General features: G+C 38.1%; 1 protein-coding gene across 3 annotated transcripts in view; it reads left to right on the top strand.

The window, feature by feature from the left end:
• TTN (titin) overlaps positions 1–23,000 on the top strand; it is a 275,680-nt gene that overhangs the window by 182,305 nt on the left and 70,375 nt on the right. For all 3 annotated transcript variants that reach the window (XM_040475510.1, XM_040475509.1, XM_040475508.1), the window contains 44 exons: positions 549–818; positions 909–1,211; positions 1,307–1,609; positions 1,871–2,058; positions 2,167–2,281; positions 2,395–2,679; positions 2,780–2,931; positions 3,619–3,766; positions 3,921–4,098; positions 4,487–4,608; positions 4,703–4,990; positions 5,101–5,397; positions 5,515–5,701; positions 6,160–6,275; positions 6,371–6,670; positions 6,868–7,167; positions 7,257–7,362; positions 7,463–7,659; positions 7,743–8,048; positions 8,145–8,423; positions 9,282–9,581; positions 9,695–9,997; positions 10,110–10,472; positions 10,793–11,095; positions 11,227–11,526; positions 11,983–12,279; positions 12,391–12,675; positions 12,768–13,061; positions 14,276–14,575; positions 14,688–14,996; positions 15,085–15,275; positions 15,677–16,106; positions 17,620–17,928; positions 18,056–18,204; positions 18,287–18,319; positions 18,413–18,542; positions 18,632–18,931; positions 19,024–19,341; positions 20,299–20,595; positions 20,704–21,003; positions 21,091–21,405; positions 21,491–21,639; positions 22,121–22,271; positions 22,361–22,642. In XM_040475510.1, the coding sequence (XP_040331444.1) occupies positions 549–818; positions 909–1,211; positions 1,307–1,609; positions 1,871–2,058; positions 2,167–2,281; positions 2,395–2,679; positions 2,780–2,931; positions 3,619–3,766; positions 3,921–4,098; positions 4,487–4,608; positions 4,703–4,990; positions 5,101–5,397; positions 5,515–5,701; positions 6,160–6,275; positions 6,371–6,670; positions 6,868–7,167; positions 7,257–7,362; positions 7,463–7,659; positions 7,743–8,048; positions 8,145–8,423; positions 9,282–9,581; positions 9,695–9,997; positions 10,110–10,472; positions 10,793–11,095; positions 11,227–11,526; positions 11,983–12,279; positions 12,391–12,675; positions 12,768–13,061; positions 14,276–14,575; positions 14,688–14,996; positions 15,085–15,275; positions 15,677–16,106; positions 17,620–17,928; positions 18,056–18,204; positions 18,287–18,319; positions 18,413–18,542; positions 18,632–18,931; positions 19,024–19,341; positions 20,299–20,595; positions 20,704–21,003; positions 21,091–21,405; positions 21,491–21,639; positions 22,121–22,271; positions 22,361–22,642 (10,848 nt within the window). The remainder of the gene's footprint in view (positions 1–548; positions 819–908; positions 1,212–1,306; positions 1,610–1,870; positions 2,059–2,166; positions 2,282–2,394; positions 2,680–2,779; positions 2,932–3,618; positions 3,767–3,920; positions 4,099–4,486; positions 4,609–4,702; positions 4,991–5,100; positions 5,398–5,514; positions 5,702–6,159; positions 6,276–6,370; positions 6,671–6,867; positions 7,168–7,256; positions 7,363–7,462; positions 7,660–7,742; positions 8,049–8,144; positions 8,424–9,281; positions 9,582–9,694; positions 9,998–10,109; positions 10,473–10,792; positions 11,096–11,226; positions 11,527–11,982; positions 12,280–12,390; positions 12,676–12,767; positions 13,062–14,275; positions 14,576–14,687; positions 14,997–15,084; positions 15,276–15,676; positions 16,107–17,619; positions 17,929–18,055; positions 18,205–18,286; positions 18,320–18,412; positions 18,543–18,631; positions 18,932–19,023; positions 19,342–20,298; positions 20,596–20,703; positions 21,004–21,090; positions 21,406–21,490; positions 21,640–22,120; positions 22,272–22,360; positions 22,643–23,000) is intronic.

Raw genomic sequence — 23,000 nt, 5'->3', positions numbered from 1 at the left:
GTTCCTGGTACATGGTAGCTGTTCCTAGAATTGACATAGTGCCTTGAAAGTCATCCCCAAAAACCTAGACTTAGGGCAAACTCAGGTTTCTTCTATTTTCCCCACCCCATGGAGCCTCTTAGGTCTGTTCTCATCCTGATTCAAGCTTCCAAGGCATCCTTATTGGTTGACATTATGAAAAAGCCATTAGTGTTCCTCTTGTACCTAGGTGGTTTGTCTGGTTTATCCGTAAGTATGACAGGCCCACTTCACAAAAACAAACATGTTTTGTACTATGTTTAGTTCTCCATTATTAATTTTGGCAAAGAATGGAGATTTTATGGATGATATAAAAATCATCCTTAATCCTCTGTTCTCAAGTCTGACAGTTTGCAAAATAAGCCATGAGAACTCTAAGTCAGTCAGTGTTCTGTGCTAGAAAGTTACTGTGATATATTTCCAAGGTTGTATCACTGATATTTGCTAACAAATGCATAGTAAAGAAGCTATGGTGTAACTGGACTACAACATATAAGTCAAAAGCATTCACGTGTTATTTTTCTCACCAGCTGCACCTAAAATCAAGACAGGCGATCAAGATCTTGTGGTTGATGTTGGCCAGCCTCTGACAATGGTGGTGCCCTATGATGCCTACCCTAAAGCAGAAGCCGAGTGGTTTAAAGAAAATGAAGCTCTGTCTTCAAAAACTGTTGATACTACAGCTGAACAAACTTCTTTCAGAATTTTAGAAGCTAAGAAAGGAGACAAAGGAAGGTATAAAATTGTGCTTCAGAACAAACATGGAAAAGCAGAAGCATTCATCAATTTAAAAGTTATTGGTAAGCCCTTGAATCACTTGGGACTTGATTGGCAAAGCACAATTAAAAGCATGACAACACACTAAAAAAACTTGTATATGCGCATTTCAGATGTTCCAGGGCCAGTTCGCAACTTAGAAGTGACAGAAACATTTGATGGTGAAGTAAGCCTTGGTTGGGAAGAACCATTAACTGATGGCGGAAGCAAAATCATAGGTTATGTTGTTGAAAGACGTGACATCAAAAGAAAGACCTGGGTTCTGGCCACTGACCGGGCAGATAGTTGTGAGTTCACTGTCACTGGACTACAGAAAGGCGGAGTTGAGTACCTGTTCCGTGTCAGTGCAAGAAACAGAGTTGGCACTGGTGAACCAGTAGAAACTGACAATCCTGTAGAAGCAAGGAGTAAATATGGTAAGAAGTTTTTAAGTAAATTGCAAACTAGCTTATCTTTGCTTTTATCTCTGATTTAACCCGAAACCTATGTTTTCTTCTTTGATGAAATCCAGATGTTCCAGGCCCTCCTTTGAATGTAACCATCACTGACATAAATAGATTTGGGGTTTCACTGACATGGGAACCGCCAGAGTATGATGGAGGAGCTGTGATCACAAACTACGTTATTGAATTGAGAGACAAGACTTCTATCAGATGGGACACTGCCATGACAGTAAGAGCTGAAGATCTATCTGCAACTGTCACTGATGTGGTAGAAGGACAGGAGTATAGTTTCCGGGTCAGAGCCCAAAACCGCATTGGAGTTGGAAAACCAAGTGCAGCCACACCTTTTGTCAAAGTTGCTGATCCAATTGGTAAGCTCATCAAAACAAGGAAATAATTACTTCATGAAATCCATAAATTAAGTCTTTTAATTAAAATAAATTGGAGTTAATGAAAAGATAGAACATCAGAAAGATGTGAGCAAAATCATAGAAATCCAGGCTGTGCCTACTTTTACTCAGTGAATTCAGTAAACCTGCTATTTTAATGCAGACGATAGCAATGATTACACGTTATCTTAATAAAATGTTACTGAATTCAATGGTATGTTCCAACTCTTTCTTCCATTCCAGAGAGACCAAGTCCTCCTGTTAACCTAAAATCCTCAGATCAGACTCAGTCATCAGTTCAGCTCACATGGGAACCTCCTCTGAAAGATGGAGGAAGTCCAATATTGGGTTATATAATTGAGCGATGTGAAGAAGGAAAAGATAATTGGATTCGTTGCAATATGAAACTTGTCCCTGAACTGACTTACAAGGTAGGGAGCTTATATCTAAAAAAATATTCAGTGTATGATCATGGACTTAAATGTGTGTGTGTGTGTGTGTGTGTGTATTTTTCTTACGACTATTGATTCATACTTTAGGTTACTGGATTACAAAAAGGAAATAAATATTTATATCGAGTATCCGCAGAAAATGAAGCTGGTGTTTCAGATCCATCTGAAATTCTTGGTCCTCTAACTGCTGATGATGCATTTGGTAAGTGGATATTTTATTTTTAGATTTAATAGCTTAATATAGCTTAATAGCTTAATATAGCTTAATAGCCTTAAATATAGTGTTGGAGACTCATTAATTTTTCTTTTTGGTAGCTGAACCAACAATGGACTTAAGTGCATTTAAAGATGGTCTAGAAGTTATTGTCCCGAATCCTATCAAGATCCTGGTTCCAAGTACAGGCTATCCAAGGCCAACTGCAACCTGGTCTTTTGGAGATAAAGTACTAGAAGCAGGGGACCGTGTGAAAATGAAAACCTTATCTGCCTATGCTGAACTTGTCATTTCTCCAAGTGAACGTCCAGACAAGGGCATTTATACACTGAAATTAGAAAATCCCGTAAAAGCAATTTCTGGGGAAATTGACGTCAATGTGATTGGTAAGGAACTAAACTTTTATTACATATGGTGATTTGACAGTATTAACAAATATTGGTTCAATCCATTACCGATATTGATTTTGGACTACCTTTTTTTCAGCTCGCCCAAGTGCACCCAAAGAACTGAAATTTGGTGAGATAACCAAGGACTCAGTACATTTGACTTGGGAACCACCAGATGATGATGGAGGGAGTCCATTAACTGGATATGTTGTTGAAAAGCGAGAAGTCAGCCGGAAAACATGGACTAAAGTGAGTTTTGAGCAGCAATGCAACTCACAGAAAAAAGAGTGGGCTGAATCCCAGAATGCTGGGATGCCATGCACAGTTTACATGGTTTAAATTTACCTTGCTGAAAAAGACCCAAAAACTTCTCTTAAATGCCTTGATGCTAATGCTTCTTGAGGTAGTTCAACCAAGATTTGGTATAACTACCTTATTTTGTGCCTTACCAAATTTTCTACTGTTTGCTAAAAAATAAAATTACCTATTCACTTGGTACCTGATGAGTATCCAGTGTGCCCTATGAAACGATCAGCCATTCTAAGGACACTAAGTATTTAACTCCCTGGTCATCAAACTTCTCACTCCACTAGATTATCTTAGTTGGCCCAATCTACCATTTGTTTTCTCTTCAGTTTATTACTGTTATTTATTCATTTCTCATTATTGTTTTTTACCTTGATTTAAAAGCATATTTCTAATAACCAAGCTGGTGGAAAGAACCAATACCTTATTTGACACCTTTTTAATGTGTATAAGTTATGAAAGTCTCACCTTAATATAAGGTTCAAATATTATGTGTCTTACTCTGCAAATTTTTCCCTAGTGTAAAATTAATAACCCTTACCATTAAAAAAATTTTCCATTTGTATCACTGCTTGTCGTAAAAATCTTTGACTCAGGCTTTTGAGAAACAATTATATTTCTTTGTCCCAGGTTATGGACTTTGTGCCTGACCTAGAATTCACAGTTCCTGATCTTGTTCAAGGGAAAGAATATTTATTTAAAGTCTGTGCTCGTAACAAGTGTGGCCCAGGAGAGCCTGCTTATGTTGATGAACCTGTAAATATGTCAGCTCCTGCAAGTGAGTACATTCTTGATGGTTGCTTATGGAGCCTCTTGTTACCTTTTTTGCTTTGAGACCAGGAGTCGAATTTATGGGGGAAAGGCAGGGGCAGGCAATATGGAGATTTCATAGATGGCCTATCTAACACTGACTCTCTTTAAAATGTTTATAGCGGTACCTGACCCACCAGAGAACGTTAAATGGAGAGATAGAACAGCCAACAGCATCTTCCTAACATGGGATCCACCTAAATATGATGGTGGTTCACGCATCAAAGGATATATAGTTGAAAAATGTCCACGTGGTTCGGATCGATGGGTTGCCTGTGGGGAACCAGTTGCAGACACAAAGTAGGGTTTTTGTTTGTTTTTAATATAATCTGTTGTCAAATTGGCTTACATACAACACCCAGTGCTCATTCCAACAAGTGCAGAGTAGATTTTTATAATTATTTGACACAAGAGTAAATGTTTCATCTTACTAAAATTAGTGTTTTTCTTTTAGAAAATCTATTAATTTTTTTCATTGATAATTCCTCTGGTGTGCTTGTCCGACTTTAAAGAGTGCTACTGAACTTATCCCCTATCCAAGGTGTTCATTAGTTATAATACTGAAGCAATCCAGAATTAATTTAAGGAATAAAAAGTGTTATACCAAGAGAAGGTATGAATTTTAGAAAGATCATATAAAACAGGTTGTGTGCATTATAGTAAAATATACCATTTTATTTTCTGATAGAATGGAAGTAACAGGTCTTGAAGAAGGCAAATGGTATGCCTACCGCGTGAAGGCCCTGAACAGGCAAGGTGCTAGCAAACCAAGCAAACCCACAGATGAAATCCAGGCTGTGGATACACAGGGTATTTATTTTTGGTTTTTGTATTATTAACCAGGCCTCTGCTTTTAATTTTGTTTGAGCTTGCTAACATTATAAATCATCTTTTCCAATTTCAGAGGCTCCAGAAATTTTCCTTGATGTGAAGCTCCTTGCTGGTCTCACTGTAAAAGCAGGAACTAAAATTGAACTTCCTGCCACTGTAACTGGAAAACCTGAACCTAAAATAACTTGGACAAAAGCCGATATGCTTCTAAAGCAGGACAAAAGAATCACCATTGAAAATGTTCCTAAAAAATCCACAGTGACCATCATTGATAGTAAGAGAAGTGACACTGGCACATACATCATCGAGGCTGTCAACATCTGTGGTCGGGCCACTGCTGTGGTAGAAGTGAACGTCTTAGGTAAGAGAGGCCATCATTTAAAAAATGGGCAGACTCATTTCAGTTACTTTTAAAAATAAAACATGATTTTTTAAATGATTTTTTTCCTGAGTGTATAATGTCATCCACAGACAAACCTGGACCACCAGCTGCTTTTGACATCACAGAAGTGACCAATGAGTCATGTCTTCTAACATGGAACCCCCCACGAGATGATGGTGGATCTAAAATCACAAACTATGTCGTGGAGAGAAGAGCAACTGACAGTGAAGTGTGGCACAAGCTCTCATCAACTGTCAAGGATACAAACTACAAGGCAACCAAATTAACACCCAATAAAGAATACATCTTCAGAGTTGCTGCAGAAAACATGTATGGTGTTGGTGAACCAGTTCAGGCTACTCCAGTAACAGCTAAATATCCATTTGGTAAGTTTCTCTTTAATAAGTTGGCCAAAAATTTTTAAAAAGATACTTGTGTCAAACTTGGATTTGGGTGTCATATTTATATATAGGGCATATAACACATCATTATCCTACCTATAGATCCACCTGGACCTCCAACTCGCCTAGAACCTTCTGATATCACTAAGGATGCAGTTACTCTCACATGGTGTGAGCCAGACGATGATGGAGGAAGCCCAATCACTGGATACTGGGTTGAAAGATTAGATCCTGATACTGATAAATGGGTTAGATGCAATAAAATTCCAGTAAAGGACACAACATATAGGTATGTCCAATATCTCCATCAAGGTGTTAAGACAGCAATATACACAATTTTTAATTCTCAAGCATTCATTTTGATTACAAATTCTTATATATTAACCATAACATTTTAAATTATTTTTACTTATATTTTGTATTACCACATGATCTAAGAAATGATATAAATTCCATTCAAGGGCACATTTCTTAATTTCCTACTATAAAATATTAACTTCCTGTGAGTTTCAAAGTGTTTGGTCTTCCAGTATATTATGGTCATGATTTTTTATAGATATTAGAATTACATTAGTACATTCAATCAAATCTAAAGTTAAAAGGCAATTTAAAAATTATATTGAAATATTTTCAGTTAAATTTCCAAATCAGTTTTTCACAATTTAAATAAATTAGTTCCTTCCATGTAAAATACATAGAGGCTTCTGATTATCATGGTATTCAACTCATACTTTGTCCCTAATTCAGAGTGAAAGGTCTCACCAATAAGAAAAAATACAGATTCCGTGTGTTGGCTGAAAATCTTGCCGGACCTGGAAAACCAAGCAGATCAACTGAACCAATCTTAATAAAGGATCCAATAGGTATTGTTTATATATTTTTATGTGGTTATTTTGAAGCTTATATTAACTCCTTTTTTGACAAACCTAAATCATGGTTTCATTTCATTGGTTTGCAGATCCTCCATGGCCTCCTGGAAAACCAACTGTGAAAGATGTAGGCAAAACATCATTGATGTTGAATTGGACAAAGCCAGAACATGATGGAGGGGCAAAGATTGAGTCTTATGTCATTGAAATGCTAAAGACTGGAACGGAGGACTGGGTCCGAGTGGCTGAAGGTGTTCCCACCACTCAGCATTTTCTCAAGGGTCTCATGGAAGGGCAGGAATACTCATTCCGAGTTAGAGCTGTGAACAAGGCTGGGGAAAGTGAGCCCAGCGAACCCAGTGACCCTGTGCTCTGCAGGGAAAAGCTATGTAAGTCACTCTTGATGTTTAGTGTATATAAATTCCTCTAACGTAGGTCTGAGAACTACAGTATGAGAAAATATGAAAAACTCATAACTAGATTGCTTCATCATTGCTATGTGACTTCCTAGTGACTGCTAGAGAATTCAGTGAAGACTGAGTATTGGACAATAAAAAAATTGAATTTTTCTTTTTTTCTTCTTTAGATCCTCCATCACCACCTCGCTGGCTTGAAGTTATTAATATCACAAAAAATACAGCAGACCTCAAGTGGACAGTTCCTGAGAAAGACGGAGGGTCCCCCATCACCAACTATATCGTGGAAAAGAGAGATGTGAGGCGAAAAGGCTGGCAAACAGTGGACACAACTGTCAAGGACACCAAGTGCACAGTAACCCCACTGACAGAGGGCTCTTTATATGTGTTCCGAGTTGCTGCAGAAAATGCCATAGGACAAAGTGACTACTGTGAAGTTGAGGACTCTGTCCTGGCCAAAGACACCTTTAGTACGCTAACTTAATATTTGTGACACTGTTCGTACTGGATTATCATTTTTCCCTCTGGTTTTTCTAACTATTGAATGTTTTGCTTCCAGCCACCCCTGGACCACCCTATGCTCTGACAGTGGTTGATGTAACCAAGCGACATGTTGACCTGAAGTGGGAACCACCTAAAAATGATGGTGGAAGACCAATACAAAGGTAGAATTTTAATTAATTTACAAAGGATAATTTATACTCAGCTGAAAATTCTTAACTGTATTTTCTCTATTAATACTAATGAACTGCTTTATTTCAATAGATATATCATTGAGAAGAAAGAAAAGTTAGGTACCCGTTGGGTGAAAGCTGGAAAGACCTCAGGACCTGACTGTAACTTCAGAGTAACTGATGTCATTGAAGGAACAGAGGTCCAGTTTCAGGTTCGGGCAGAAAATGAAGCTGGAGTTGGTCACCCAAGCGAACCCACAGAAATCCTGTCAATTGAAGATCCAACAAGTAAGTAGTGTCAATTAAACAAAGGATATCATCTAGAGCTTGATGATGAGATTGTGGATGTGAATGTTTCACTCTTTTTTCAGGTCCTCCTTCACCTCCCCTTGATTTGCATGTGACTGATGCTGGGAGAAAGCACATCGCCATTGCCTGGAAGCCTCCAGAGAAAAATGGTGGAAGTCCTATTATAGGATATCATGTTGAAATGTGTCCGGTAGGCACTGAGAAATGGATGCGAGTTAATTCTCGCCCAATTAAAGACTTGAAATTCAAAGTTGAAGAAGGTGTTGTTCCTGACAAGGAGTATGTTCTGAGAGTGAGAGCTGTCAATGCTGTTGGTGTCAGTGAGCCATCTGAAATCTCTGAAAATGTGGTTGCCAAAGACCCAGACTGTAAGGACACAGTTTCTTTCAATTAATAAAACAGACTTTGCTTATCACACATTGCATTTTGACATATCTTTTTTTTCCTTTTTGGATATCTTACAGGCAAGCCAACAATTGATATGGAGACTCATGACATTGTTGTTATTGAAGGTGAAAAGTTAAGAATTCCTGTTCCCTTCAGAGCTGTCCCAGTTCCAACTGTTAGTTGGCATAAAGATGGCAAAGAAGTTAAAGCAAGTGACAGATTAACAATGAAGAATGATCATATCTCTGCACACCTCGAAGTTCCCAAGAGTGTCCATGCAGATGCTGGAGTTTATACCATTACGCTAGAAAATAAGCTTGGCTCAGCAACTGCCTCAATCAATGTCAAAGTCATAGGTAATCAGTCTTTGATGAAATACAAGATATTATTCTTCACACATTGGGAAAATTAGTTAACTTTGTAGTGTTAGTATAAAGGGCTTCTGAGTTGGCTATTTGTAAACTAAATTGCTTCTCATATGGAAAGAAATCATCTGGAAGACAAGTAATTATAGAAATGAAATTGCTAGTTAAACTCTGATTAAACTAATTTACTTCTGTTGTAATTATTAGCATGTGAAATACTAAATAAAAGATATAGCATACCCAAAGAATGTTTAAATTGCCAATATTCATTTATTAATTGTATTTGCATTTTTCCATAGTGCACTCACCAGGATTAGTAATACTTTCTGCCCCCTCCCACACAGATGATGTTTAAAAATTGGGTGGGGGGGCGCCTGGGTGGCGCAGTCGGTTAGGCGTCCGACTTCAACCAGGTCACGATCTCGCGGTCCGGGAGTTCGAGCCCCGCGTCGGGCTCTGGGCTGATGGCTCAGAGCCTGGAGCCTGTTTCCGATTCTGTGTCTCCCTCTCTCTCTGCCCCTCCCCTGTTCATGCTCTGTCTCTCTCTGTCCCAAAAATAAACAAATGTTGAAAAAAAAAATTAAAAAAAAAAATAATAAAAAAAAAAAATAAATAAAAATTGGGTGGGGGTGATTTTTACTTAGAACAAAAACTCGGAGGAGTTACATATGTTTAGTAATTGGGGCCAATGACGCTAAATAGCCTTCAGCATAAAGCAGCAGAGGGGCATTCCAGCACATCAAAGATTATCCCACCCAACAGGTGGATAGTCTCAGAGAAAGAAAGAGTGTACTTTTAACATGCTGACTTTTCAGATTACAATAATAATTATCACTTTATTTCTGATAGGCCTACCTGGACCATGCAAAGATATTAAAGCAAGTGACGTGACCAAGAGTTCTTGTAAATTAACCTGGGAACCTCCAGAATATGATGGTGGAAGCCCAATCCTTCATTATGTCCTGGAACGCAGAGAGGCTGGGAGAAGGACATATATACCAGTCATGTCTGGTGAGAACAAGCTGTCTTGGACTGTAAAAGATCTCATACCAAATGGTGAATACTTCTTCCGTGTTAAAGCTGTCAACAAGATTGGTGGAGGCGAATATATTGAACTGAAAAATCCGGTCATTGCTCAAGATCCAAAGCGTAAGTTGAGGCATGGATGTAATATAGCTAGGAATTAATATGCAATTTTTTACTTAAAAAAAGATGAGTTTGTGCATGGGTACATATTAACCATTTTTTTCCTTATTGTTCAGAACCCCCTGATCCACCTGTAGATGTTGAGGTCCATAATCCTACAGCTAAAGCAATGACTATTACATGGAAGCCACCTTTGTATGATGGAGGGAGCAAAATAATGGGTTACATCATAGAGAAGATTGCTAAGGGTGAAGACAAATGGAAGAGATGCAATGAACACCTAGTACCAGTCCTGACCTATACAGCAAAAGGACTCGAAGAGGGAAAGGAATACCAGTTCAGAGTGCGAGCAGAAAATGCTGCTGGTATTAGTGAACCTTCTCGAGCCACTCCTCCAACCAAAGCTGTAGATCCTATTGGTAAGTTTTGTTTAATGGGGTTGCTGTTTGCCCACGGCACAATCAAGGAGAATAATGTTTTGTCAATGTTTTGATCAGAATTGAGAACAATTATTGTTTTTAATCATTACAGATGCTCCAAAAGTCATTATGAGAACAAGCCTAGAAGTGAAACGAGGTGATGAAATAGAACTTGATGCAACTATTTCTGGGTCACCTTACCCGACTATTACATGGCTAAAGGATGAAAAAGTTATTACACCAGAAGAAATTAAAAAGCGAGTAGCACCCACAATTAGAAGGAGGAAGGGTGAAGTTCAAGAAGAAGAACCATTTGTCCTGCCTCTAACACAACGTTTGAGTATCGACAACAGTAAAAAGGGAGAATCTCAGCTACGTGTCCGAGATTCTCTCCGACCTGACCATGGCCTGTATATGATCAAAGTTGAAAATGACCATGGTATCGCAAAAGCTCCTTGTACTGTCTGTGTGCTAGGTACGTAGGTAAAACTACACTTCTCAATGGAAGAAAGTCTATATGAAGAGTTTCAGTAAAACTTAAAAAAGGGGTTTTGGCAGGGGAAGTGGGGAAGGGGGATAAAAGAAGTAGGAAATAGCTTCAGCAAGTTATCCTCAGTCCCATTTTTCCTGCTGGCTATGTAAACAAAATCAACCCACCTTGGTATTTGTTAGCCATACAAAGACAGATGTAGGAAAAGCAGAAGTTTATATTAAAGGGGCATGCTAACATTTACATTTTCCTTTGCAACCATTTCTACACAAAATTTTAATCACTGCTATCTTTTGAAATATTAGATACACCAGGGCCACCAATCAACTTTGTATTTGAAGATATTAGAAAGAACTCCGTCCTCTGTAAATGGGAACCACCCCTTGATGATGGTGGCAGTGAAATTATAAACTACACTTTGGAAAAGAAAGACAAGACAAAACCTGACTCAGAATGGATTACTGTCACTTCAACACTTAGACACTGCAAATATTCAGTGACAAAACTGATTGAAGGGAAAGAGTATCTCTTTCGTGTGAGAGCTGAAAATAGGTTTGGGCCTGGACCGCCATGTGTTTCAAAGCCATTTATAGCTAAAGATCCATTTGGTAAGGTTCTTTTAGCATCTACATTTTGCCTTTTATCATATGCAAGGGTATATTCATTATCATAGCTTATAAACTTGAATTTTTAGGTCATACTAGAGAATTAATTCAAATATGCCATTTTTTTTTATCAGAACCACCTGATCCACCTGATAAGCCCATTGTAGAAGACATTACAAGCAACAGTATGCTAGTGAAATGGAATGAACCAAAAGATAATGGAAGCCCCATCTTGGGCTACTGGCTTGAAAAACGTGAGGTTAATAGTACACATTGGTCTCGTGTCAACAGAAATCTTCTGAATTCTTTGAAGACCAATGTAGAAGGCCTATTAGAAGGACTCACCTATGTCTTCAGAGTATGTGCTGAAAACGCAGCTGGACCTGGAAAGTTCAGTCCGCCTTCAGACCCCAAAACAGCACGTGATCCAATCTGTAAGTAATTTCTTATGAAGAGAGTGGGGTACAGCATGGTGACTATAATTAAGTCACTTCATCCAGTTAATTAAGTACTATATTATATACCTGAAAGTTGTTAAGAGAGTAGATCTTGAATGTTATCAGTACCAAAAAAAATAATTAATTATGTAAGGGGAGGGAGGTGTTAACTAACATTGTGGTAACCATTTTGTAATATATGCATGTATCAGATCATATTGTACACCTTAAATTTACAAAAAAAACAAGCAAAATATTAAATACCTACAGACATATATTAAGGTTGCAATGTAAAATTTTAAACATCTTGTACATATAGCTTAAAAGTTTCACAAAGCAATACTTACCCCATATTATATGCAATGCGCTATGAAAAAAAGTGGGATAGAGTAAGCTACTGTGCATTTTAAAATCTTCTGGGAGTTTTGATTTGTGTATCTACATTCATTGTAGCTCCACCTGGGCCACCTGTCCCAAGAGTCACCGACACAAGCTCTACAACTATTGAACTAGAATGGGAACCCCCAGCTTTCAATGGCGGTGGGGAAATTGTTGGCTACTTTGTTGATAAGCAGCTGGTTGGAACAAATGAATGGTCACGTTGCACGGAGAAGATGATCAAGGTCCGTCAGTACACAGTCAAAGAAATCCGAGAGGGTGCCGATTATAAACTTCGAGTGAGTGCCGTCAATGCTGCAGGTGAAGGACCACCAGGAGAAACGGGACCGGTTACTGTGGCTGAACCACAAGGTAACTTAAAAGTTGCATGGATCCATACAATAAAATTATGGACATTTTTCCACCATAGGATTTTTTTTTTCATCTTTCTTGGACTAACGTATTACTGTTCTCTTTAAACAGAGCCTCCAACTGTGGAACTAGATGTTTCTGTCAAGGCTGGCATACAAATAATGGCTGGGAAGACCCTTAGAATTCCAGCTGTGGTAACTGGTCGTCCAGTGCCTACCAAAGTATGGACCATAGAAGAAGGGGAGCTGGATAAAGACCGTGTTGTAATAGAGAATGTTGGAACCAAATCGGAACTAATTATCAAGAATGCATTGAGAAAAGATCATGGCAGATATGTGATTACAGCTACCAATAGCTGTGGTTCCAAATTTGCAGCAGCCAGGGTAGAAGTTTTTGGTAAGGAATGTTACATGGATTTTCATAGGGTTTTTCTAAATGATACAATTTATTGCACTGATTTTTACGTTTGTTTGTTTTAATTTTTTCAGATGTTCCTGGACCGGTTCTTGACTTAAAACCTGTTGTGACAAATAGAAAGATGTGTTTGCTTAATTGGTCTGACCCAGCAGATGATGGAGGAAGTGAAATCACAGGATTCATTATTGAAAGAAAAGATGCTAAGATGCACACCTGGAGACAACCAATAGAGACTGAGAGATCTAAATGTGACATCACAGGTCTCCTTGAGGGACAAGAATATATGTTCCGTGTGATTGCCAAGAACAAGTTTGGCTGTGGCCCTCCTGTTGAAATAGGACCAATTCTTGCAGTTGATCCACTAGGTAAAAGAGGTTTTCATTGTGTTTATAAAGTAAATACTGTTTGCTTCTAGTTATGTCATTTATTTATTGAGCCCTATGACTTCAAACTCCCAAGAGTCTCATGGTCTATAGCAAGAGAGTGATAAGAAAGGTGAATCAAAAAACTACTGGCAACTTTAAGAATATCATACTTGCTATAATATCAATGTAATTTTGCACAAAACCATGTATGGTTTCATGTACTGAAAAAACCTGAATCTACCAGAGCTTAACAACAACCTACAAACAGGTAGAAATACTACATCTTGGCAATAGAATACTCTGGAGTAATTAATTTAATGCTTTAGTAGTTAAAGGGAGTTCACTGTTTTTGACGGATTACAGGATATACAACAGCCTTATGATAAATGCCTTAGTCTTCCTTTAGCCCTCAAGTAGTCTCCACACTGGAAGGATATGGATGCTCAGAGTCAGAGAAAGCCACCAGAGAATAGAAAACCAACCAAAGGAAATCTCCTTAAGCAGTATGAGCAAATGTGAAACTCTAAAATTGCACACACTTGGTAATGCATACTGACATCCCATTACATCCTCCCCGTAACAGCTCATCTCAAAAATGTCTGCTCTAGCTCAAGTTGTGCCACAAGTATCAAATCAGAGCTGAGCTTCCACTGCAAAGCTCTGCTTCCAGTTACAGTGACAGTTCAACAGGAGACTAGTTTTACCATGCAAAGTTATGCTTTGTTTTGTCCTTTGGGCCACGAAACTACAGAAGCATCACATAAATTCTCTTTCCACTCCATTTTAAACCCACACTTGAGGCAACATGGTTCTAAGTGTGTTCAGCAGACACATGCACTGTCCTTTAATAAAGGAAACACTTTGCTCCCAGCTGGTCATTCAGAGCAAAACTTCACAGACCTTCTCTCCTACTTCATTAGGACTAGAAGATTTCCCAGTGACAGAGGTAAAATATCTAAAATGCTAAAAAATAACAAAAGTCTACATTCCCTTTGATTTATTTGTAATCAATAATTTTTACTCTAAGAAAAATTCTGCCTGTATAAATGCCTATAATTCTGGTAACTGATATGTTTTTGGAAGGATTTTAAAGATGGATGTAAGGTTATGCCAAACAGAAACTTATTTCTCACATAATTAATTTAAAGTGAAATACTATTTCCTATATGAATATTTATTTCATGCTTCTCATTTCAACTTGCCTCTGGTTAAAGGTCCTCCAACATCTCCCGAGAGGCTCACATACACAGAAAGGACAAAATCCACTATCACCCTTGACTGGAAAGAGCCCCGCAGTAATGGCGGCAGCCCCATCCAAGGTTATATCATTGAAAAACGGCGTCACGACAAACCTGACTTTGAAAGAGTTAACAAGAGACTCTGCCCAACCACATCTTTCCTGGTTGAAAATCTTGATGAACATCAAATGTATGAATTCCGTGTCAAAGCCGTCAATGAAATTGGCGAAAGTGAACCATCTCTGCCTCTTAATGTGGTCATACAGGATGACGAAGGTGTGGAATCTGTGCATGATTTTAGTGCATTTTACAGCGCAGCCTTTATCTTCATAAGTTGAGCAAATATACTTAGGACTATACATTTTTTTTCTTTCCTTTCTCTTTACAGTGCCTCCAACTATTAAGTTGCGCTTGTCTGTTCGAGGAGACACTATCAAAGTTAAGGCAGGAGAGCCTGTTAACATCCCTGCAGATGTGACAGGACTTCCAATGCCTAAGATTGAGTGGTCCAAGAACGAAACTGTGATCGAAAAACCCACTGATGCACTTAAGATAACCAAGGAAGAAGTATCCCGAAGTGAGGCAAAGACGGAGCTTAGCATTCCCAAAGCAGTCCGGGAAGACAAAGGCACTTACACAGTTACTGCTTCCAATCGCCTGGGTTCAGTGTTCCGAAATGTTCATGTGGAAGTATATGGTAAGGGACCCGTTTTCTTCTATCAAGATGAAATCCAGTACCTTTTTAAGAATGGCCTTCTCATTCTCCTGTGTTGGTTCCTTCCCAGATCGTCCATCACCACCAAGAAATCTTGCTGTTACTGACATTAAAGCTGAATCTTGCTACTTGACATGGGATGCCCCTCTAGATAATGGGGGCAGTGAAATTACCCATTATATCATTGACAAACGTGATGCAAGCAGGAAGAAAAGTGAATGGGAGGAAGTCACCAACACTGCTGTAGAGAAGAGATACGGGGTAAACTATTCTAAATATTTACTTATACACATTAAAAGGACACGACTTTGAATTAACACCACTAGGGCATAACCTGGGAATTTAATGATTAAACTCAAAACCACACACAAAAAGATTTAGCACAGTTTTTAGCACCATGTACATAAGGCCACTTAGTAAATACTATTTGTATATAAATTCTTTTTTACTTGAGAGATCCAGTATTAGGTACAATAAATTCACATATTCTCATTTTAAAATGCTTTCTCCACATTTGAGCCTATTTATTTTTTAACTATATATTTATTTGCTTTTATAGATTTCTTTTTATAGTCTCCCCTACCAAAATAACTTGAATTTTAAAATAAGTGAAAATCAACATAAGTATGTTGTTAAGAAATCACTACTCATTTGATTTCTAGGTCTGGAAACTTATCCCCAATGGTCAGTATGAGTTCCGAGTTAGGGCAGTGAATAAATATGGAATCAGTGATGAGTGCAAATCAGATAAAGTAGTCATTCAAGATCCCTTTCGCCCTCCTGGACCTCCGGGAAAACCAAAAGTTTTGGAGCGCACCAAAGGGTCGATGCTAGTAAGCTGGACTCCTCCTCTGGACAATGGCGGGTCTCCAATTACTGGCTACTGGCTGGAGAAGAGAGAAGAGGGAGGTGCCTACTGGTCACGTGTTAGCCGAGCACCAATTACCAAAGTGGGATTGAAAGGCGTGGAATTTAACGTTCCGCGTTTGATTGAAGGTGTTAAATACCAGTTCCGAGCAATGGCGATAAATGCGGCAGGAGTTGGCCCTCCCAGTGAACCATCAGATCCAGCTGTTGCAGGAGATCCTATATGTAAGTATGCTTCCATTTCTGGAATTTACAAAGGGCAAAGCCACTAAATGGATAATTCTCTCTTAAATTGCCTGCGTTTTTCTATAACAAATTTTTTTATTTATTAAAGTAAAAAGTTTCATAGAGTATCAGAAGCATAGATGTATGTGTATACATATACACACTACATATACATATACACACTACACATATCTATACGTATGCATACATACACACATGTATACACATACCTAAAATCATATAGTTTTTAAATTCTTGGTTTAAACCTAGTATTTTATGAAGAATCACAATAATAGAGACCCTGGACTATAAGCTCCTCTCTGCTCTCCTACCTTAAATAAACGCCTAACCCCTAATTAGATACTGTGGACATTTTCTCCCTCCCTGTTTAGACCCTCTAGGTGGAGTTCAACAAAAGGCAAATGTTAACTTTTCAATAATATTTATTGAACAAAGATACGAGATTTCTCAAGCACAGTCTGTGAAGTGAAATTAAAAAAAAATTCTTCTGAAAGATCTATTAGCAGATAAGTTCAAAAATTAAAATAGCATGACCTTAATGGTTAATTATATTTGCTATATATCTGAATAGATTATCTGCAGAAAAAGAATTCAGCTATTTGTTAAGACTTAAAATACTCTAAGTTCTATATGGAGTACATCTATAAAATGAAGCAGTCATTCATTCAGCAAGCTATATTGAACATGTGCTATGTGCAAGGAACTGTGCTAGGCACTAGAGAGGAAGAGGTAGGGTTAAAAAGAACAGAGTAGAAGACTTTCTATAATTGTAAAGCACCATCAGAAGTGTATTGTTATGTAATTATTACATACATTGACCCTGTCCTAAAAGGCATTATGATTAATTTGTGTTCAAAGGTTTCCCAACTAATGACAAAATTATTTTTTAAATATTAAGGTAAATTAAAGATGAACATAGGGGAATGGAAGGAAAAAATAAGATAAAAAACAGAGAGGGAGGCAAACCATAAGAGACTCTTAAATACAGAGAACAAACTGAGGGTTGCTGGAAGGGAGGCAGGTGGGGAGATGGGCTAAATGGGTGATGGGCATTAACAAGGGCACATGTTGAGATGAGCACTGGGTGTTACATGTAAGTTATGAATCAGTAAATTCTACTCCTGAAATTATTACACCATGTTTACTAACTTGGATTTAAATTTATAAATAAATAATCTGACATATTTTTTCTAAAAAAAATAAAAAGTTTTTAGTAGATTCAAAGGGATTTTAAAACGAAAATAGCTTTTCACCAATTGTGTGTAAATAGAATATAAACCTATCTAGACATAGTGAGTAGTCCTTCTAATTCCAGTGAGTTGCCTGCTTTCTTTTGTTTTCACATCAATGCTAAATGAAAAAAGACTATTTCTTATGTTGTCTTCTCTAGAAGGTAATTTATTCTTTTGGCATTCCTATTTTAGTATTTAGTAGATTAAATCTAGCATCCTATTGGCTTCAAAACTTGACATATATTTTTTTTCTTTATTAGATCCACCTGGCCCACCTTCTTGCCCAGAGGCCAAAGATAAAACAAAGTCTAGCATCTCGCTAGGATGGAAACCTCCAGCCAAAGATGGTGGCAGTCCAATCAAAGGCTACATTGTAGAAATGCAAGAAGAAGGTAGTACTGACTGGAAAAGAGTAAATGAGCCAGACAAACTGCTAACTACCTGTGAATGTGTGGTACCAAATCTGAAAGAACTCAGGAAGTACAGATTCAGAGTGAAAGCTGTCAACGAAGCTGGTGAATCTGAACCAAGTGATACAACTGGAGAGATCCCTGCCACTGATATTCTAGGTACTAGCCCTTTATTACATTTATGTCTTCATCTTTTGATCTCATGAAATTAATTTCCTGAAGATATGTCAATTACATTTTTTGAAAAAGTAAACTAAATCCTATTATATTATTCATGGTACTATAGAGGCACCAGAAGTTTTCATTGATATTGGAGCACAAGACTGTCTGATTTGTCCAGCTGGCTCACAAATTAGGATTCCTGCTGTCATCAAGGGACGCCCGACACCCAAATCATCTTGGGAATTTGATGGAAAGGCAAAGAAGGCAGTGAAGGTAAGAAAAATATAATTTTCTGTGTCTTCCGGTGAATCACTCTAAGGAATATTTATACTACAACTATCTTCTTTTCTAATAGGAGGGAGTTCATGATATACCCGAGGATGCACAGGTAAAAAGAAAAAATTGAAGTGATTCAGAACATTGTTGGCTGCAATAATGCTTTTACTTCATCCAATGTATGACTACGGTTTTCTTTCTATAGCTGGAGACGGCTGAAAACTCATCAGTAATTATTATTCCGGAGTGCAAGCGATCTCATTCAGGCAAATACAGCATCACAGCCAAGAATAAAGCAGGACAAAAGACAGCAAATTGTAGAGTTAAAGTCATGGGTAAGAAAGACTTTAAAAGGGACCGTAGAATAAGAACAAATTATTTTAAACTAAGTGACATTGTTTATATTGTGATTTGCATCCAACAGATGTACCAGGGCCACCCAAAGATCTGAAAGTCAGTGACATCACAAGGGGTAGTTGCAAACTCACATGGAAGATGCCAGATGATGATGGAGGAGACAGGATCAAAGGCTATGTTATAGAGAAGAGGACTATTGATGGAAAAGTCTGGACTAAAGTCAATCCAAACTGTGGAAGCACCTCATTTGTAGTTCCCGATCTTCTTTCTGAACAGCAATATTTCTTCCGTGTGCGGGCAGAAAACCGTTTCGGTATTGGTCCACCTGTGGAAACCATTCAGAGGACCACTGCCAGAGATCCAATATGTAAGTTTTTAACCGAAGATTAAAGTAGTTTCTCAAGTTTGAAATATATCATTATAAACAATGCTTAATACTTCTTTTAACTATTTTTAAAGATCCTCCTGATCCCCCTATTAAACTCAAGATTGGCCTCATAACAAAGAACACGGTACACCTATCATGGAAACCCCCAAAGAATGATGGAGGCTCCCCTGTCACCCACTATATTGTTGAGTGCCTTGCATGGGATCCTACTGGGACAAAGAAAGAAGCATGGAAGCAGTGCAACAAACGCGATGTGGAAGAACTGGAATTTACTGTTGAAGACCTCATAGAGGGTGGAAAATATGAATTCAGAGTCAAGGCTGTCAATGCTGCAGGAGTCAGCAAACCTTCAGCCACTGTTGGCCCTGTGACTGTCGAAGATCAGACATGTAAGTACCAATGTATTAACAGAAAATGTCCTCTTTATGAATCCTTCCTAGAAATTTAATATTTGTCCAAAATAAAAAGAAATATCTGTGCATCAGGAAGCTACCATGAATTGAGTGTGAACATGGGCACATTAATCACTCATTCCCTCAACTTCTACAGGATTATCAAATTTCCTTACATATTACCTTTCCCTTATTTAAAGGAGATGACGTTTAGAATTTCCTTACTATAATTTTCTGCATGATCCTCAAGAGGGGAAGAAACCAAGCAGTTATTTGCTCAGTGAGTGCTAAGACCCATTTATCTTCATAATCAAGTTTCTTTTTCTCTATTTAAGAAAAAGATAAATATAAATAGACAAATTTTATAGACAAAAATGGTAGAAATTCTCCCTCTGTTACCATCACTACTGCTGTGTGTTCAGTTTTTTCTTCTAAATTTGGCGGGGGCGGGGGGGGGCGTGGCGCGTGTAGTCACTACCCTCTTTACATTTTCTTCTACTGGATTCCTGGAAAATGGAAAATTGCTTTGCATCTACTAGCAGTTATCTTTCTTAAAAAGGGAATTCATCTTAGAATAAAAATAGTCCTGTCATAACTCTGCTTATTAAAGGGAATATGCATGCATATTAAAGGGGGTATCATGATAGAACTCCCAAGACTAAGCTACTACAATCTTCACTTCTCTCTGCCCCTTTTCAGTATCTACATGTATAATAACATTAGGTAAGAGAGAGCCAATAGCCGATACATAGCTACATGTAGATCCAATAAAGGATGATGACTACATTACCTGCCCTCCGAAGTCATATAATTAGTTGAAGTCAAATCTGTTCTTCATATTGTGCTATGAAGTCTGCCTATAGTAGATACAAATAGCTTTATAGGCACTGTAAATTCTACTTCTGGTCCCTAATGACAACCTTTTTTTTTTTTCTTTTCTTTTAAATCATCTAGGCCCACCATCAATTGATCTAAAAGAATTCATGGAGGTTGAAGAAGGAACAGATGTTAACATTGTAGCCAAAATTAAAGGTGTGCCATTCCCGACACTAACCTGGTTTAAAGCTCCTCCAAGGAAGCCTGATAAGAAAGAACCTGTTCTCTATGACACCCATGTCAACAAACTGGTAGTGGATGATACTTGCACCTTAGTTATTCCACAATCTCGAAGGAGTGACACTGGCTTATATACCATCACAGCTGTGAATAATCTGGGAACAGCATCAAAGGAGATGAGACTGAATGTGCTTGGTAATGTTTTCCTGGCTTTATTAAAACTATGTTTTTCTGTTCCTAAATATACTATTTGGCATTAAAATCATTCTTCTAATATTTTTTTCCTTTTTTAAACCATTTTAGGTCGTCCTGGCCCTCCAGTGGGACCAATAAAGTTTGAATCTATTTCAGCAGATCAAATGACATTATCTTGGCTTCCACCTTTGGATGATGGGGGGTCTAAGATTACAAACTATGTAATTGAGAAGAGAGAAGCTAACAGGAAGACATGGGTGCATGTCTCCAGTGAACCTAAAGAGTGCATGTACACAATTCCCAAATTGCTAGAAGGCCACGAATATGTATTCCGAATCATGGCCCAGAATAAATTTGGCATTGGGGAGCCTCTTGACAGTGAACCTGAAACAGCAAGAAACCTCTTCTGTAAGTAGAACATATTTGATATACAAAATCACTCTTACCTGTTATTTTTCATAGTTTCTTATAGATCAATGTGATTTTTGTTCTTAGCTGTCCCTGGAGCACCAGATAAACCAACAGTTAGCAGCGTGACTCGCAACTCCATGACTGTCAATTGGGAAGAGCCAGAGTATGATGGAGGCTCTCCTGTGACAGGATATTGGCTAGAAATGAAAGACACCACTTCGAAGAGATGGAAGAGAGTTAACCGAGATCCTATCAAAGCCATGACTTTGGGTGTTTCTTATAAAGTAACTGGTCTTATTGAAGGTTCTGATTATCAATTCCGTGTGTATGCAATCAATGCTGCCGGTGTGGGTCCACCAAGTCTGCCATCAGACCCAGCGACTGCCAGAGATCCAATTGGTAAGCCTTGAAACCATTCCTCCCCCCACCCCCTCACAGTGCCATGGAAAAGGCAAGAATACTGATGTATACTGGTTCTTTCCAGCCCCTCCTGGTCCTCCACTTCCCAAAGTCACAGACTGGACTAAATCCTCTGTCGATTTGGAGTGGTCTCCTCCACTAAAAGATGGTGGGTCTAAAGTAACTGGATACATCGTTGAATATAAAGAAGAAGGAAAAGAAGAATGGGAGCAGGTACTTAACACTTGGAATTATGGAAATATAAGTAAACTGAAAATGTAGCAGTTATCCTCATTAATTAATTAATGTATTTATCCCATTAATTAATGTATTTATCCCATTAATCCCATTGTATTTTTTATTAAGAAATCAGAGAAATAACAATTATAAAATAACATAATTACAAATAATCCAAACATCTGTTATGTCAAAAATCTGATCAAAGGTTAAGTTATATTATCATTAATTTCTCTTTTGGCTATAAATTCTAAAAAGGTGGAAAAAATTAAGAGTACATTTTTCAATCATTTGGCATAATATTAAAACACAATTCCTGGAAAGACATTTCAGTCAGCATTTACCTATAATATCTGATCCCCAATACATAAACTAGCAACAATTTTCCCAGACTAGTTAAATATGCTGTTGGCTGTGCTTTAGAAAGCCATTAAAATAAGAAGCTACAAAGAACTGAACGCTTGTGATCCTTCCCCAGGGTAAAGACAAAGAAGTGAGAGGAACAAAGCTTGTTGTGACAGGGTTAAAAGAAGGAGCTTTCTACAAATTCAGAGTTAGAGCAGTCAACATTGCCGGCATTGGAGAACCTGGAGAAGTCACAGATATCATCGAAATGAAGGACAGAATTGGTAATTATTCATACTTCTATTATTTTATCAAGATTTGTGTTTTGTATTGGAAATGAAAACCACATTTGTAATTTTCAATTGTGTTCCAGTGTTACCTGACCTTCAGCTAGATGCCAGTGTCAGAGACAGAATTGTGGTCCATGCTGGAGGGGTGATCCGGATCATCGCGTATGTGTCTGGAAAACCTCCTCCAACTGTCACCTGGAACATGAATGAAAGAGCATTACCTCAAGAAGCTACCATTGAGACCACAGCCATCAGCTCATCCATGGTCATCAAGAATTGCCAGAGGAGTCACCAAGGTGTCTATTCTCTTCTTGCCAAAAATGCAGGTGGAGAAAGAAAGAAGACCATTATCGTTGATGTATTAGGTAAATACTTTGAATTTGTCCATGCAGTTTTTAAAAATAACATCTTTACTTCAACTACAATAAGGCTATGTAATAATAAAACTGTTACATATACTTTGGAAACTTAAAAAATTACCAACAATCCCATTGACCGCTATTTGCATTTTTTAAAATTACTTTTTTAACGTTTATTTATTTTTGAGAGATGGAGAGACCGAGCATGAGTGGGGGAGGGGCACAGAGAGAGAGAGAGAGTGTCAGAATCCGAAGCAGGCTCCGGGCTCTGAACTGTTAGCACAGAGCCCAATGCAGGGCTCAAACCCAAGAACTATGAGATCATGACCTGAGCTGAAGTCGGACGCTCACCCAACTGAGCCAC

The sequence above is a fragment of the Herpailurus yagouaroundi genome, unplaced genomic scaffold, assembly GCF_014898765.1.
Source record: "Herpailurus yagouaroundi ecotype Mexico unplaced genomic scaffold, PumYag 140, whole genome shotgun sequence".
Classification (NCBI taxonomy): domain Eukaryota; kingdom Metazoa; phylum Chordata; class Mammalia; order Carnivora; family Felidae; genus Herpailurus; species Herpailurus yagouaroundi.
The sequence above is the reverse complement of the archived record's forward strand: the minus strand, read 5'-3'. Positions and strand labels throughout refer to the sequence as shown.